At 42.4% G+C, this 13,722-nt stretch overlaps 1 protein-coding gene across 2 annotated transcripts; it reads left to right on the forward strand.

Annotated features, from left to right (window-relative positions):
- The first annotated feature begins 412 nt into the window (after positions 1-412).
- On the forward strand, positions 413-8,499 carry RWDD3 (RWD domain containing 3). Of its 2 annotated transcripts, none has more exons than XM_075098173.1 (4): positions 413-769; positions 6,392-6,876; positions 7,592-7,707; positions 7,806-8,499. In XM_075098173.1, exons 1-4 carry the CDS (start codon positions 685-687, stop codon positions 7,918-7,920), a joined length of 801 nt encoding a protein of 266 aa, XP_074954274.1. In that variant the 5' UTR covers positions 413-684; the 3' UTR covers positions 7,921-8,499. The 2 variants fall into 2 exon arrangements, with proteins under 2 accessions (XP_074954274.1, XP_074954275.1); XM_075098174.1 differs by lacking the exon at positions 413-769 and adding an exon at positions 1,152-1,203.
- Positions 8,500-13,722: the final 5,223 nt, after the last annotated feature.

Here is a 13,722-nt window from a genome sequence, read left to right on the forward strand (position 1 = left end):
GAAAATGGAATATGCAAAGTGGATGAGGAGAAGGGGGAAAGACCAGGGGGCAAGAAAGTTCTTAATAATAGAATGAGGCACTTTTAAGGCTAATTTCCACCTAAGCCTTCTGACAGCTGCATGGACTACTACCTGGCAGTACTTCTGACAGCTCTTGTCGTCTTTCCCTTCACGTTATTTCCCTCATTCCCAGCTCCGCTCTCTTCGTTTCTTGTTATTTCAATGCCATTTAGGGGATTAAAAATAGCACAATGTAGTCCCCTGAAAAAGTAAACCACCCGTCCCTTGCATTTAAAAGTGATTTTGTAATAACGGAAGAGATTGAGTATTTCTTTTGAGAGGATTATACCCGGGAACTAACGGTACCCTTGGCCGTCGAACGCCTCAGTCACACGGCTCGGAACAGTGAGCGGGGCAGCGCGGGCCGCGCCGGGCGCCGCCGCCGCTACGGCGGGCGGCCATTTTGTTCGGCGCCGAGCGCGAGAGGCTCTCGCCACGGTCTCTGAGGCTGCCCGTTGCCGCTCCCTGCCTCGAAGGCTGCCGGGCTGGTCGTCACGGCGGCTGCCCGAACCGAGGGGCAGCGCCGGGCGAGGCCGCCGGAGGGGCCCCGCCGGTAGCTGTACCCTCCCTGAGGCGCAGGTCGGGGTGGCGGCGGCGGCGGCGGCACCCCCTTCAGCCGCCGCCATGTCGGAGCTGGCGCTGGAGGAGCTCTCGGCTCTCGCCGCCATCTACTGCGAGCCGGACGCCTGCGAAGTGCTGGCGGTCTCAGGTGAAGGCGGCCGCGCTCCTGTGCCTCAGCCGGGGATGGCCCGGCCCGGCCCGGCCCCGGGAGGAGGCGCTCCGGGGCCGCGGAATGGGGGGCTCTGAGCAGCGCCGGCTTCATCCCTCGCTATTAGCGGCAGGGCGAGGGTGGGTGCCTTCTCGCCTGGCACCGTCCTGCCGCATGTCTTCGCTGCTGGCCCCTTTGTGGGGGACAAATCGTTTATAATTAGCGGCCTTCTTAATTCCAGCGGTTTGCAGCGCGTGCAGAAACTTGCAGTAGGCGAAGGGCAGCAGTGGGAGTGGGCTGACTGCTCTTCACATAAATAAGTAGGTGCAGCTCATACCTGTAAGAAGATCGAGTATTTATCCTGTTACATGTAATAGGGGTGCAGCTGTTGCTATGCATGAGAAGCCGTGGGTCACCTCTCTCTTTTTCCGGGGGTAAGGTAATAATCTGGGCCTTACGATGTGCTGAATGTTCTCCAGCTTCAGCAATACATGTGTAACTAGGTTTTACAGGGTACTAAGTCTAATCTTACACGTTTGCTGCAGGTGGGAAGGTGAGGTTTGTAGTGCCTGCTCCCATCAGCTGCTGGATGGTGAAGCACTAGCTGTGGACACCTGTATGCCACGTTTTCTGCACCAGCCATGGTGGCCGCTGATCAGAACATAATTTTAAGATACTAATTTTATCAGTCTGTGCTGTTCGAGTGCTGTAAAGGTGCCCCTTCAGCAAGGGAGACTAAATTTCAGTAGTTCCAGTGCACAACAGCCGTTACTATCAGGCTTAAAACAAGTGTCAGGCAGGATATGCAAGTGTTTCATGTCTGTTCAGATCCAGAGCGTAAGTGAATTTTGCTTAGCGCCTACCACAGACGTGACAAATCTCTCATATATTTGTTAAGAGACACATACATACACAGAGAATATGCATATATTCTGTATCACTGTTCCTGGTGTCCTGGGAGCTATTGCAGTGTGCTGCCCAGCTCCCCGGCATAGCGACAAACAGCAAGCAGCTTCGTGCTGGTTGGACTGCAGTAAAGTCTTGGAAAATGCTGTTAAAAATGAAGCCAGTGGCGTCCTGTCAGGTTTTGTCTGCATATTGAGCCGCAAAGACCTGGGATTGATAAGGAAATGCTTTTTTACTGTGGGGGTGACCGAGCACTGTAACAGGTTGCCCAGAGAGGTTGTGGAGTCTCCATCCTTAGAGATATTTAGGAGCCATGTGGATGTTGCCCTGGGCAGCCTGCTGTAGGTGGCCCTGCTTGAGCGGGGAGGTTGGACAAGATGACCTCTGAGGTCCCTGTCAACCTCAACCGTGCTTTAGTGTGAAATTACATGTGGTCACCCTTGAGTGACTCACTTTAACCAAAAAGTTACTAAGAAATTAATTGAGTAAAGCTCAAATTTTTATTTGAAAATAGTTGCTGAAATAGATTCGCATAGAACAGCAAGTGGTTATTTGAAAAGAGGGCTTCGTGTGTAGACAGCCTCAGAGGGATGAAGACATTAGTATCTCCATGGAGCACAATTAACCTGGTTAATCTAAAAGCAGAATTGTTTTGTGTCTAGATTTGCACGACACACCTCTTGCTCCAGGGTAGGCAGGTAATTCTGCCATTTTATTTTTTGACTGATATATAGGGTTGTATTTTTAAAATATGATCGATGAAAGGTTTCAACTGAGTTTTGTTTTCTTGAAAAATTCAGCAATGTTATTTCAGGCATACTTTGAAAATACAGTATCCAGGCTTAACAGACGTTTATTTTAAAAAAATTTGAATGTATCTGAACGTTGCATATGCATGTCTGTTCCTCCAAATCTGTTAGAGAAATATAGGCACCTCCTTCTCTGTGCTTCATATACAGAAAAATGGTTTTGTGTTTTTAAGTTACCGGGATCTAAAAGGCTTAGAAACCTTCCTGGAACGTGAAGGGAAGTGCCACAAGTGCACAAGGGGAACAGGCTATTATATTCATATTGATGTTATGTGACCTTGCAGGACCTTTAGCCAGGCTGGCTAAAGACCCATGTTATGTTAGGATCATGCATATCTGGTTGATTTCCATCGTCTTCTGCTGGAATTGAAAAGGTTATTTACAACAATGGTTATTGGTAGTTTCCTTGCTTTGGGAATTTACTTCGCTTTTACATTGGAGCTACAGAATCCTTTAGTTGGTATACAATTAACTTTTGCTGTATTCATTAGTTTACATTTGCTTTATCTTTTCAAACCATGTAAATTGTCATTGACAAAAGGGTTCACAGAAGTAACTTCCAGTAAGACCTTTATGTTATGCTATCTCTAATACATTAAGAGTAATTTGCATGTAGATCCACAGGATCAAAAAGGAAGCCACTGGGGATTTATGGTTTTGAGGAATGTACGAAAATGCTTTTGCAGGTCTCTTGGTGTGCTAAAAACTTCGGCTTTCTGGAGTTTTACAATGAAGTATTCAGAATGTAAAATATATTTTTATCAAAACCAATGTGTTGATGAATTTAAATAAACTAATTACAGCATCTCTTTCTTTACCTTACGTATCTATCTACAAAGATTAGCGTTACAGATAGAAATCCATAATTTACTTGTTAATCTGTTCTCTTCTGGTTTGCTCACCAAGCTTGCTATAAAAATATATTTATATATTCTAAGCTTGTACGTTGTTAGGTGCCATTTTCTGAATTTAAAAATAGACTGCATGTGTTGCATAAAATGCCTTTGGGCAGGAGAGGAGGGGGATATCTGTCTGGGTGACATGGAACATCAGATTTTTTCTTAAGTATGCTAGAGCTAAATATACTGATAAGCATGCAGCTATGGGGGAAAATGAGTTAAAATATATTGAGTTTAGTCCTATTAGCACATTAAAAGCCATCAGAACGGCCATACCCAACCTTTTATTTCAGAAATAATCACCATTTTGCTGTGAGGACAACTCAGACCTTGTAGTGTGTGCAAACAAAGGAAATATTTCTTCAGAGCCTCGTTACGCAGGGCGCTGGTGTTTTGCTCTTTGTTCTGCCAGCCGTCTGCAGCGCTGGTGCAGAAAATGGATGCTGGAATGTTTAAATAAACTTTAGATGCTGTAGCCCTACAAACGTTCTGAACCGATTCTCCTTTTTAAAAGTAAGTCTGAAGCAGATGTAAATGAGCACGGCTGGGCTTTTTGCGATGGCTCAGGGTGATACACCTTGGGATGCGAGGTTGCGCCGCTTCCTTCGGATTAGTTTGTCACCACAGGGAAAGGTGTGAGATTGTTACAGGCTTAAGAATATGATCACTGCAGCAGGAGGCCCTTGCTGAAGGTGCAAGGTTGGCCTGTCTATTTATCCCCCGGTTACTTCTGAGTTAGTGAGATCTGTTATGACAAGCTAGTGAAAAAATTCTGGGAGGATTATCAGAAAGGTAACATGTTTTTCTGTCACTGTAATTAAGCTGGCAATACAGTAGTAGCCTTCAACTCATTTTTAGGCTGTGCATTTCAAAATTTCTCGGGAACATAGTTCAAAATGAAGTGATTCACAGGCAGGAATATAATAATGTTAATAACATTCAGTGAAATGCAGCTGGCCATGTACCTGGTGGGGCTGCCCGGTGTAAGGGGCGGCTGGAAGGAGGTGGGTTGTCAGGCGCTGTCTGTGGGCGGTGCGATGCTCAGGCATGTGCGGAGACCCTCCATGGCAGCCAAGAGGGTGCTGGGTGTCCCAGGAGGGGCAGTGTAGGTTTTTTTCTTGCGTGTGTGGTTATGTGTACCGAGCCTAGCGTAATGGCAGAGGAGCTAGCATTCCTGGTGCCCAGTAAGAAGTGCTTGTCAGGGCAGCAGAAGGCAGAGTTTGGAACGGGAAGGCTTGAAGTCCTCCTGCGTAGCTGCTGCCTGTGAGTGAGGGCTGCATGCTGCCAGATGGACGCTGTGGAGATTGGAGTTTCTTCCAAGGCTGGTGTGCTTCTTAGGAATAAACTTACCTTAAAGGTTAGAACCTTTTGTTGGGGTCTTAGAAGACTGGAGACCAGCTCCTGTTGGCAGAGAACGAGGCTTTGACACAGTGCTTGTAGGTATGGGCACAGTTGGGTGTAATTTCAGTTAATTAACTGGATTTACGTCTACTACTTTCAGCACCGGATTTGGCTCTGTTCAGGTAGCGATGGTTTGTAGATGTTTGGAAACTTCTTCATAGAGTGCTAGAGTTTATTTTATTTTGTGACTGCTCTGACCTAGAGAGTTCTTCGTATGACCCATGAAGGAGGTTTGGAAACAAGCCCTTGGCTAAGCTCTCTAAAGCGCTTCTGTCTGTCCAAGTCACTTTCAGGTTCTTTCACTTACTTAGAAGGTTCAAATATAAAATCATAGACGGCACTTAGGTTGGTTACCAGTGTCAGCAATACTAATCAAACATAATTCAACTGACTGTCATGTAAGGGAAGGTAAGATAAGGTAGCGGGGGGAAGAAGGCAAGTGACTTCAAAAGAGCTCCTCTGAAACTTGTCTCTGCTCTAATCTGCCTTTCAAACCTGGCTTCTCCCGCCCTCATAGAATGAATCAACCTGACATTTTAGCCATTTTTTAAAGAAAAGGGGTGAAATGCATAGAATGCATCAAAGGGGTGAAGCAGAGAACATCTGAAGAAGATCATCTTTTATCTCATACCCTCTTTCTTCGTGGCAGAGGTGTAAAAGTAGGCTAGGTCTTTGTCCCCGCTTTTTACTTTATGAAATTTTGTATTGTTTTTCTGTGAAACATGTTTTAGTCAAGAAGGTTTTATTGCAGGAATTACTGTACCTAATGTTCATATTTTACATCTTTGATTATGTGATTTATCAGGAGGATGTGGTCTTTTGTCCTTCTTACTACATACTGTATGTATCCTTTTTGATCTGGAAATAGTTCTAGTCTAAAGCAGACCAACAACAGGTTTTGAGTAGATATGCAGATATATACACATACATTTATATGAGTATGCACAGAGATATATGTAAGTAGTATTGAGGTTCAGATGTACAACAGAGATGGTTTCATTTTGTCGATCTAACTTGTAGAGAAGTGGGCAGAAAACAATTAAGCATATTTTCTCTGAAGTTGTAGGGGACAAAGAATCTGACTTCTTTTCTTTTCAAGTCTCTCTTTAGTGTGGGAATGCTTTTGTATGGTTGTCTTAGAAAATATTCAGTACTAAGTCTGTTTGCCTTGTGCTGGTGTTGATGTTAGAAGTCTTACAGATCCCTCGCGGAGCAGTCCCAAGTCCATCCACAAAAGTCTCTATTTTCAGTTGTCCTTGCTGCTGCTGTTGAGCTGTAGAAGCTGAATTATGTGTTTCTAAGAGAGACGATTTTTTATTACGGGCTTGACTAGACTTTGAAAGAACCAAAAGGTGTGAATGCTTTTTAGAATGTGTTAATAACTTTCCTTCTAGTATGCTATGGAAGTGTTTCATTTCAGGATTCCCTGCAAGTATAGCTTGAGCCATTGCTTGCAACCCCCCACCCCACATAAAAACCCCACACTGCTTATTTTATATAGAATGGCAGTAATTTTAGTTGAATTGTTCAAGAAAATAACATGACTTCATAATCTGTGTATTTCAACTTAAGTGAACTATTAATGTTTATTTTTTAATCCTTTCCAGAGACGCATGGAATCACATTTACAATTCAAATCAGCGTGAAAGAACTGCTGGATACAGATGTACTTTTAAAGTTGTTATTTCATTTACCAGTCAATTATCCATCAATTCTACCAGATATTTCTGTTAACTCAGACCAGCTTACGAGGGCCCAATGTATGGACGTGAAATATAAACTACTTGAACAAGCAAAGAAGCATCTTTCTGAACCCATGGTACATGATCTGATCCTTTGGATACAGCAGCATCTTAAGTACGTCGTTAAGCAATCAGCAACAGTTTGCGATGGAAAAACTACTTTGTCAAAAGGAACAAGTACAGAGGATGGTATCTGGATGCTCCTTTTGCATTTAGATCACATGAGAGCAAAGGCAAAATACGTCAAAACTGTGGAAAAATGGGCTTCGGATCTAAGGCTGACTGGAAGACTGATGTTCATGGGCAAGATAATATTGATTCTTCTTCAGGGTGACAGGAGCAACATTAAGGTGCAGGAACAATGAATGTTGACTAGTTCTATCGATTTACCACTGAAACCTATGTGTCTGAATATTTTGTGTGTGTTTTTCTAAGATGAACAATTTTGGAAGCAGATTCATCATTAGGAGAGTAGGAAGGCCCAACAACTTTATTCTGTATTTAAGAAAAAGAAGGTATTCTATGAGAAAGAAACCAGTGATACCTGTAGATCTGTGGCCTGTATTGCTTTGCTTCCTGCTATAATTATACACCTGTATTCCCTGTGTTTCCTGACTGTAATATGCCTAGGTTTAGTCTCCTGTGTTTCCCAAATGCCCCAGAAAACAGAAAATTTGTGGTGAGAAAGTAGTAACAGACATATTTGTAGCTTATTACTAAGCATCTCTTTCCTACACCTAGACCACATGGTGCTCCTAGCACACACCTGGGCTTTGAACTTCTTCTCTGTACCTATGAACTCCTGCTGCATTAGGCAGGCTTTTGTAGTGATATTGGAGCAGAATGTTTTGGCTTTTTAAACTCGTGTTCTCTAGATCATTTAAGACTGCGCTTAACTTCAAGCTGGTGAATAGAAACAGTCATGCGCTTTTTGGGGTGGGCACTTGCAAAGTTTGATTGCTGTGTTCTGAAAAAAAAATCTATGTTTTATATAGATCTTTGCATTTTACTAAACTTCAAAGATACTAGATGACATCTGATATTTTGTTCTTTTTTGTCATTTAGGAGTACTTGATTCTTCAGAAAACTTCTAAGGTAGATGTGGACTCAAGCGGAAAGAAATGCAAAGAGAAAATGATGAGCGTACTGTGTGAGACAAAAGTGCAGTCGCAGCATAAAAGGTATAATTTAGTACTGTTGTGGATAGAAAAGTAACGGAATCGGTAATTACATTCTGACAAATCTAGGCATATTCATGAGTTTCCCTTATACAATGTAGGTTTGAGACGTTTGAAGTCAAAGAATTTTCAACGCTGGATGAGCTACAAAAGGAATTTGAAACTGCAGGACTTAGAGCACTTTTCTCTGAGTTTGTGCCTCCTCTCTTAAAATAAAATGAAAACACTGGACTCTTTGACGAAAGCAGTAGCTGACTGCAGATGCCCATGGAAGATAAAAGGACTAATTTGGTAAACAATGTTAAAGCTTTTCTGCAGAGGTTGCCAGAAGTAGCCATCCTCCTGCAAGAAGGAGAAGGCAATTCATACATTAAGAATTGATAATTTTTTGACATTTATGCATTGATAACTTTTTCAAAGGAATGTGGAGTTAATTGTGATAATTGCATGGCAAGCATGAGAGATGGGGAAGAAATTTTGTTAAAATAATAGTCTTCTAGTTAGATCCTGTTTTGCTGTCCCTCTTTTTCAAAGTTTTGGGTTTTCTCTCTCATGGTAGTGGTTTTTCATCATGGCCTGCTAGAAAGCATGATTAATTTTGCTTTGAAAGCTTACATAAAGATATTTCTCTAAAAAGCATAGCAAACACAGACTTGAATGTGTGAGGACAGCACATACTTAATATCCTGCTAACTTTTCCTTCTCCATTTATTTGACTATCAATGCTAGACTGCTGATTGAAAGAAAAAGTTCATGTTGCTTGGGGCCTGAAATAAAGTGTCTTTCTGAATGTCAGTTTTTACTCTAAAGTGTATATTTTTACTCTAAAATGTTCATATTTTACCTGATACCATTCTCTAGCAAGACTAAGTTGTCCAGTAGTAAAGATTCTGAAGTCATGAGTTTCTCAGTAACTAGCAATGCCATTTCATTTGATTTTGGCAAGTATTACTGCTCTCTAAAACTCACTCCCAGCAGCCAAACATCTCATGTATTCTTTGTTAACTGAATAGATTTGATCAATTCAGTGTAAATTAAATTCTGTCCATTGTACTGAGGGAAGACTGGTACGATTTGGTTAGTTCCCGTAGTGTGGTTTGGCAAATCATTATCTAAAGCATTTTGATTTCCAGTTTCATACTCAAACCATGAGATCATACCTCTTTCTTTATGTATACTAGAAAAGCAACTAAAGCAACCTACTAAGATTTTTAATTTTTACTGTTTGAGATATCAAATGCATGGAGGGTTTTAGACTATTTGAGAGTTTCTTAAGTTTTTAAGGAGTTGGGTAATTTTCCTAATATGCAGTGTCTCAAATACATACGTTGGATGTTATTTTATGCACTGAGGCTTATTTAATGAGACGGTAGCAAAAGCTCTTCTTAACGAGTCTTTCATGTGTAGCACATACAGGACTTCAGGCACAGTAGAAAACAGACTGGGTTAAACAGGTTTTACAAATCTGTTCTATGTTATTTTTAAATGGCTTCCTGAGAGAAAGGAAGTCTAATTTTCTACTGTTTTAAATGTACGCGGAGATGAATTTTTACTTCTATAAAGAATAAAAAACCACAAGTATCTTTAAAATATTAAAATAGCATGTATTTTAAATTATAGTTTTCAGAATTGAGCTATTCCCAGTTAAAATATTTGAAAAATTATATGTCAGCGGAGTATAAGGCTTGAAAAGATGCAGAGGCTCTCTCCTTATACTATGTGATGGATCTGACAAGTATCAAAACCAAGAAAAGGCTTATGCATGTACAGCGTAAGAAAACGTGATCAGTATCTTGCTGGAAACTGAAATGCTGTAAGGTTTTGCCAGATGGATTTTATGTCCTCAGCCAGATCTTTACTTTAAAATGCTTCAGGTTTCTGGAAAGAGAATATTGAGGTACTTCAACACAACCTATATCACAATCTTGGCCGTTAAAGTCTAGCCAGGGCCTTATCCAACAGACATATAAACCAGTTGTATATTCTTTCTGTTGATTTTGGGAATTGAGTTGAATAGTGTCCCTAATCATGTGATCTCAAATTGCATGTGACTGCAGAAATAACTGAGGCGTACAGTTGTTGTGGTCATCTTTCTTGCGAGATTAGATGCAGGCTCTCCAACTTTTTCCTCCCTACTATAAAAGCTACTGTAATTAGCTGCATAAGAAAAGCCATTTGTAGGGTCAGTGGTTGCCAGTTGCACTTGGATATAAACTAAGGTATTTTTTTGAATATTATTGCCTGATGCCTTCCTGGTTAACTATTTGGTCAGACCTGGCATTCTGCAACAGCCAATTTAAAAAAGTTAAAAAAAAGGTAAAGAACAAATGACAATTGGGTAAGTTGCAGCTCTCCTGATCTGGGCTCATCTTGCCAAATGCAGTTGTTGTAAGGAGCTAGGTGACTTCTGTATTTCAGAAATATTTCTGTAAAAATTTCTGTAAAAAGTAGTTTTTACAATGGATTTTTATCATAGTTGAATTTGTTATTCACCAACTTACGTTGGACAAATCAAGAAGTCCAGTGTAGGGAAGGACTGCATTTTTTTTTTTTGCATGGTTTGATGTGCTTCAGAAGAATTACAAATCTGATCAGCTTGATACTGTTCAGACAGCAGAGAACATGAAAACTGATGTCAGTCTGATTCTGTCAAAGCAAATGCTTTTGCCTACCCATCAATCAGTCACTTTGAAGGGTAGGAGGATATCTCGTGTTCAGACAAGTAAACAATATTGTTAAAGGTTGTTCTTTTGGAAGGAGGTTGCAGCTGTCTGTTAACTGATGGTTTGTTTGCATTTATTGTAAAAAGAGATGGGTAAGCCTGCGAGCCCCTGGGGCTCAGAAGTCATCGAGATGCGTACTGTGGTGCATGCTCCACCCTCCAAGGGAACCAGAGCATGCACAGAAGAAGAAAACACAGGGAAAGGAAGTCAAAACTCCTGCGAATCGTTAGAGAATGCGTATCAGCGTCTAAAAAGTTAGTGAAGTGTATGTAGCTGTTGGAATTGGGACAATTCCATTGCAAGAAAAAAGAAATCCACAAAGAAAAAATGGTTTAACAAACAAGAAGCTAGCTTACTTGTGGATATTGTATTCTAAATACTTCTTTGAATTAGTAAAGCCTCGTTTTGTGTGATTTCCTTGTGTCTAAACAAGTGCGCATGTGAAGCCTTTCTTGCAGAAGAGATGTTCATGATGGTGCTCTCCCAGGTGGGTTCCTGATGCCTGATATTGGTTGTGCTCTCTGTGTAAATCATTGAAGTATCGACGGCATTTTTCTCTGCTACCTGTTTCACCAAAGATGTAGACACTTGATTTCTTTCAGGCTATTAACCTCTCATTTTAATTGAAATGAGTTGAATTCAAAAGTTCTGGAAGAATTTTGTGGTATATGTGCACTTTGGTACAGATAGCACAGCCTTGTAACCGTAGTTTCCTTTGAAAATCAGGCTAAAACGCAAGCCCTTGCAGTAGGACTGGCTGCTTGAAGAATTGAGTTTTTAGGACAAAACTGAGGTTTGATTGGTCTTTTTGAATCCCTTGGCTTATTAAGTGTGAAGAAAACAAAAAGTGGATTAAGAAAGAATGTTACACAGAAATAGGAGCAAAACCCCAAACCCAACATCAGCCCTATTTGCATCATTGTTTTTGCATAAATACGTCGCGTCCAAAGCATCCATTCTCATCCTGAAGAGACGTGCTCAATCCGCAGGTGTGCGAAACCTCAGTTGAATGAATGTCTTGGGCGGGCGTCTGCCGGTCTCTAGAAGAGATGGTGTCGTGGTTTAGCGGCAGCTCAGCCCCACACAGTCGCTCGCTCACTCCCCCACCGGTAGATGGGGGAGAGAATCAGAAGGGTAACGCTCGTGGGTTGGGATAAGAACAGTTTAATAATGAAAATTAAAAGAAACAACAGTAGAAATGCAATGTAAAGGAGAACAACGAGAGGCGCAAAGCCCCGGGGGAGGGGGAAGGGAGGGGAGAGGGGGAACGAACCGCCGGAACAAACCGCACGCGCCGCAGCCGCTCGCCGCCCGCCGACCCGACGCCGCGCCGCCCCCGCGCTGCCACTGCCCCCCCCTCAATATACTGGTCATGGTGTCACATGGTATGGAATGAACCTGCCATTGGCCAGTCGGGGTCAGCCGCCCCCACCATGGCCCTGCCCCTCCCAGCCCCCCCTGCCACGCCACGCGGCAGAGCGCGGGAAGCTGGAAAGGTAGCTGACCCCCACAGTGAGGAGAATTAACCCCTTCTCAGCCAAAACCAGCACAGATGGCAAAGGCTGTGTCGGGCAGGTTTGTTGGCAAATGGCACGTGTTCACTTTTTCTGCTCCTTTCATATGATTCATGAGTGTTGTATGTGTGCATTTTCTGTGGTACGAGAAGAAGGATGGTCTGGTCATCTGAGGAGCACTTCCCTCTCATTACCCTTTGTGCAGCAGATTGAAGTAACCAAAAGGATAACGTAAGATCTAGATGATTTTTACTATTACATGTAACATCAAGTCTTTCTACGTAATTATGCTACTACTATGGCAGAGTAGTGATGTCGGGGGAAACAAGGACATTAAAGTGCTAACATTAAATTACTCAATTCTGCAAGGAATCAATCTTTCTACACTTTTGGTTTTTAGAATGGTTACTGACCGCCCTTGTGACCAAGGTCTGTAGATAAAACCACCTCTGTCTTGGTAGAGGGAGGAGCAGGAATAAAACTCCCTTCTTCTCTGTATTAATCTTTCAAGGCATTATTTATAGCATTAATAGGTACTATTTATATTTAAGGGGTTTTATTGTCGTCTCTAGGAAAGAAACCTTTATGAGCAGCACATACAGCGAAGTAGCCTACCGTTCAGGAGAATAGCATGACTTCAGCGGAAGTAATGCAGAGTTCCAGAGGAGGGAAATGCTTTTAATGGGGAACATCATCAGTATTGGGAATTCATCAGCTTTTTTTAGTTATTCAGTCTCATTAAGATTCTAATTGTTGCACACACACCCTTTGTTATTTGCTGTTACAGGGAGGATGAGACACTGTGAGAGCTTGTAGATGAAAATTATTAGACGTACTCAATTGAAAAAGCCCTGAAAGTAGTTTTGATTGGGTTGTAAACAGGGCTAGTTTCTGTGGTTTTGTAGCTCTATCGCATTTTCCTATAATAAGACTATTTGTCTCTTATTTCTGTGTGAATGACCCACAAAAACACTGAGATCAGTGTAAACTATACGCGGAACTGCTGTAATGAGCCCAAAGAAACTCCATACTGGAAAAATACTTTGTTTACATTGTTTCTTTTAAAATAATTGAATAAACCCCACATATGGATGATTTAAAACCTAGCATCCCTTGATTTGTTTGACTTTATCTGGGAAAATACAAACTTAGAATTATTTAGGTTGGAAGAGACCTTTAAGATGATCCAAGCCCAACTGTTAACGCAGCATCGCCACCTCCACCTCTAAACCATGTCTCTGAGCACCACATCGAGACGTCTTTTAAATACCTCCAGGGATGGTGACTCCACCACTTCCCTGGGCAGCCTGATCCAGTGCTTGGCAACCCTTTTGGGAAAGACATTTTTCCTGATATCCAATCTAAACCTCCCCTGGCACAACTTGAGGCCATTTCCTCTTGTCCTATCGCTAGCGACTTGGGAGAAGAGACCAACCCTCACTACAGCCCCTTTCAGGCAGTTGCAGAGAGCCATAAGGTCTCCCCTCAGCCTCTTCCAGGGTAAACACCCCCAGGTCCCTCAGCTGCTCCTCATCAGACTTGTTGTCCAGACCTTTCCCCAGCTTCGTTGCCCCTCTTTGGACATCTACAGCGAAGGACCAAAAGAGCTGCCTGAACGCAGCCTCCCTCAGAGCTTGTTCATATCCCCTCTCGCTCCGGGCCCATGGCTCTGCTGCCCGGAGCCATCTGCGCTGGGACCTGCCGCTCTGTCTCCGCATCATGTTATAGGTCATTTGAAATAAGATGATGAAATGTTGCACACGCTGTATTTCTGCCAGAGT

The sequence above is a fragment of the Phalacrocorax aristotelis genome, chromosome 6 (genome assembly GCF_949628215.1).
Source record: "Phalacrocorax aristotelis chromosome 6, bGulAri2.1, whole genome shotgun sequence".
In the NCBI taxonomy this organism is placed as follows: domain Eukaryota; kingdom Metazoa; phylum Chordata; class Aves; order Suliformes; family Phalacrocoracidae; genus Phalacrocorax; species Phalacrocorax aristotelis.

Excerpts from the sequence above, each read along its gene's own strand:
- RWDD3 (XM_075098173.1), top strand. The coding sequence starts at position 685 with ATGTCGGAGCTGGCGCTGGAGGAGCTCTCGGCTCTCGCCGCCATCTAC. Across the intron at positions 6,877-7,591 it reads GTGACAGGAGCAACATTAAG|GAGTACTTGATTCTTCAGAA; the intron begins GTGCAGGAACAA and ends TTTGTCATTTAG. Across the intron at positions 7,708-7,805 it reads GTGCAGTCGCAGCATAAAAG|GTTTGAGACGTTTGAAGTCA; the intron begins GTATAATTTAGT and ends TATACAATGTAG.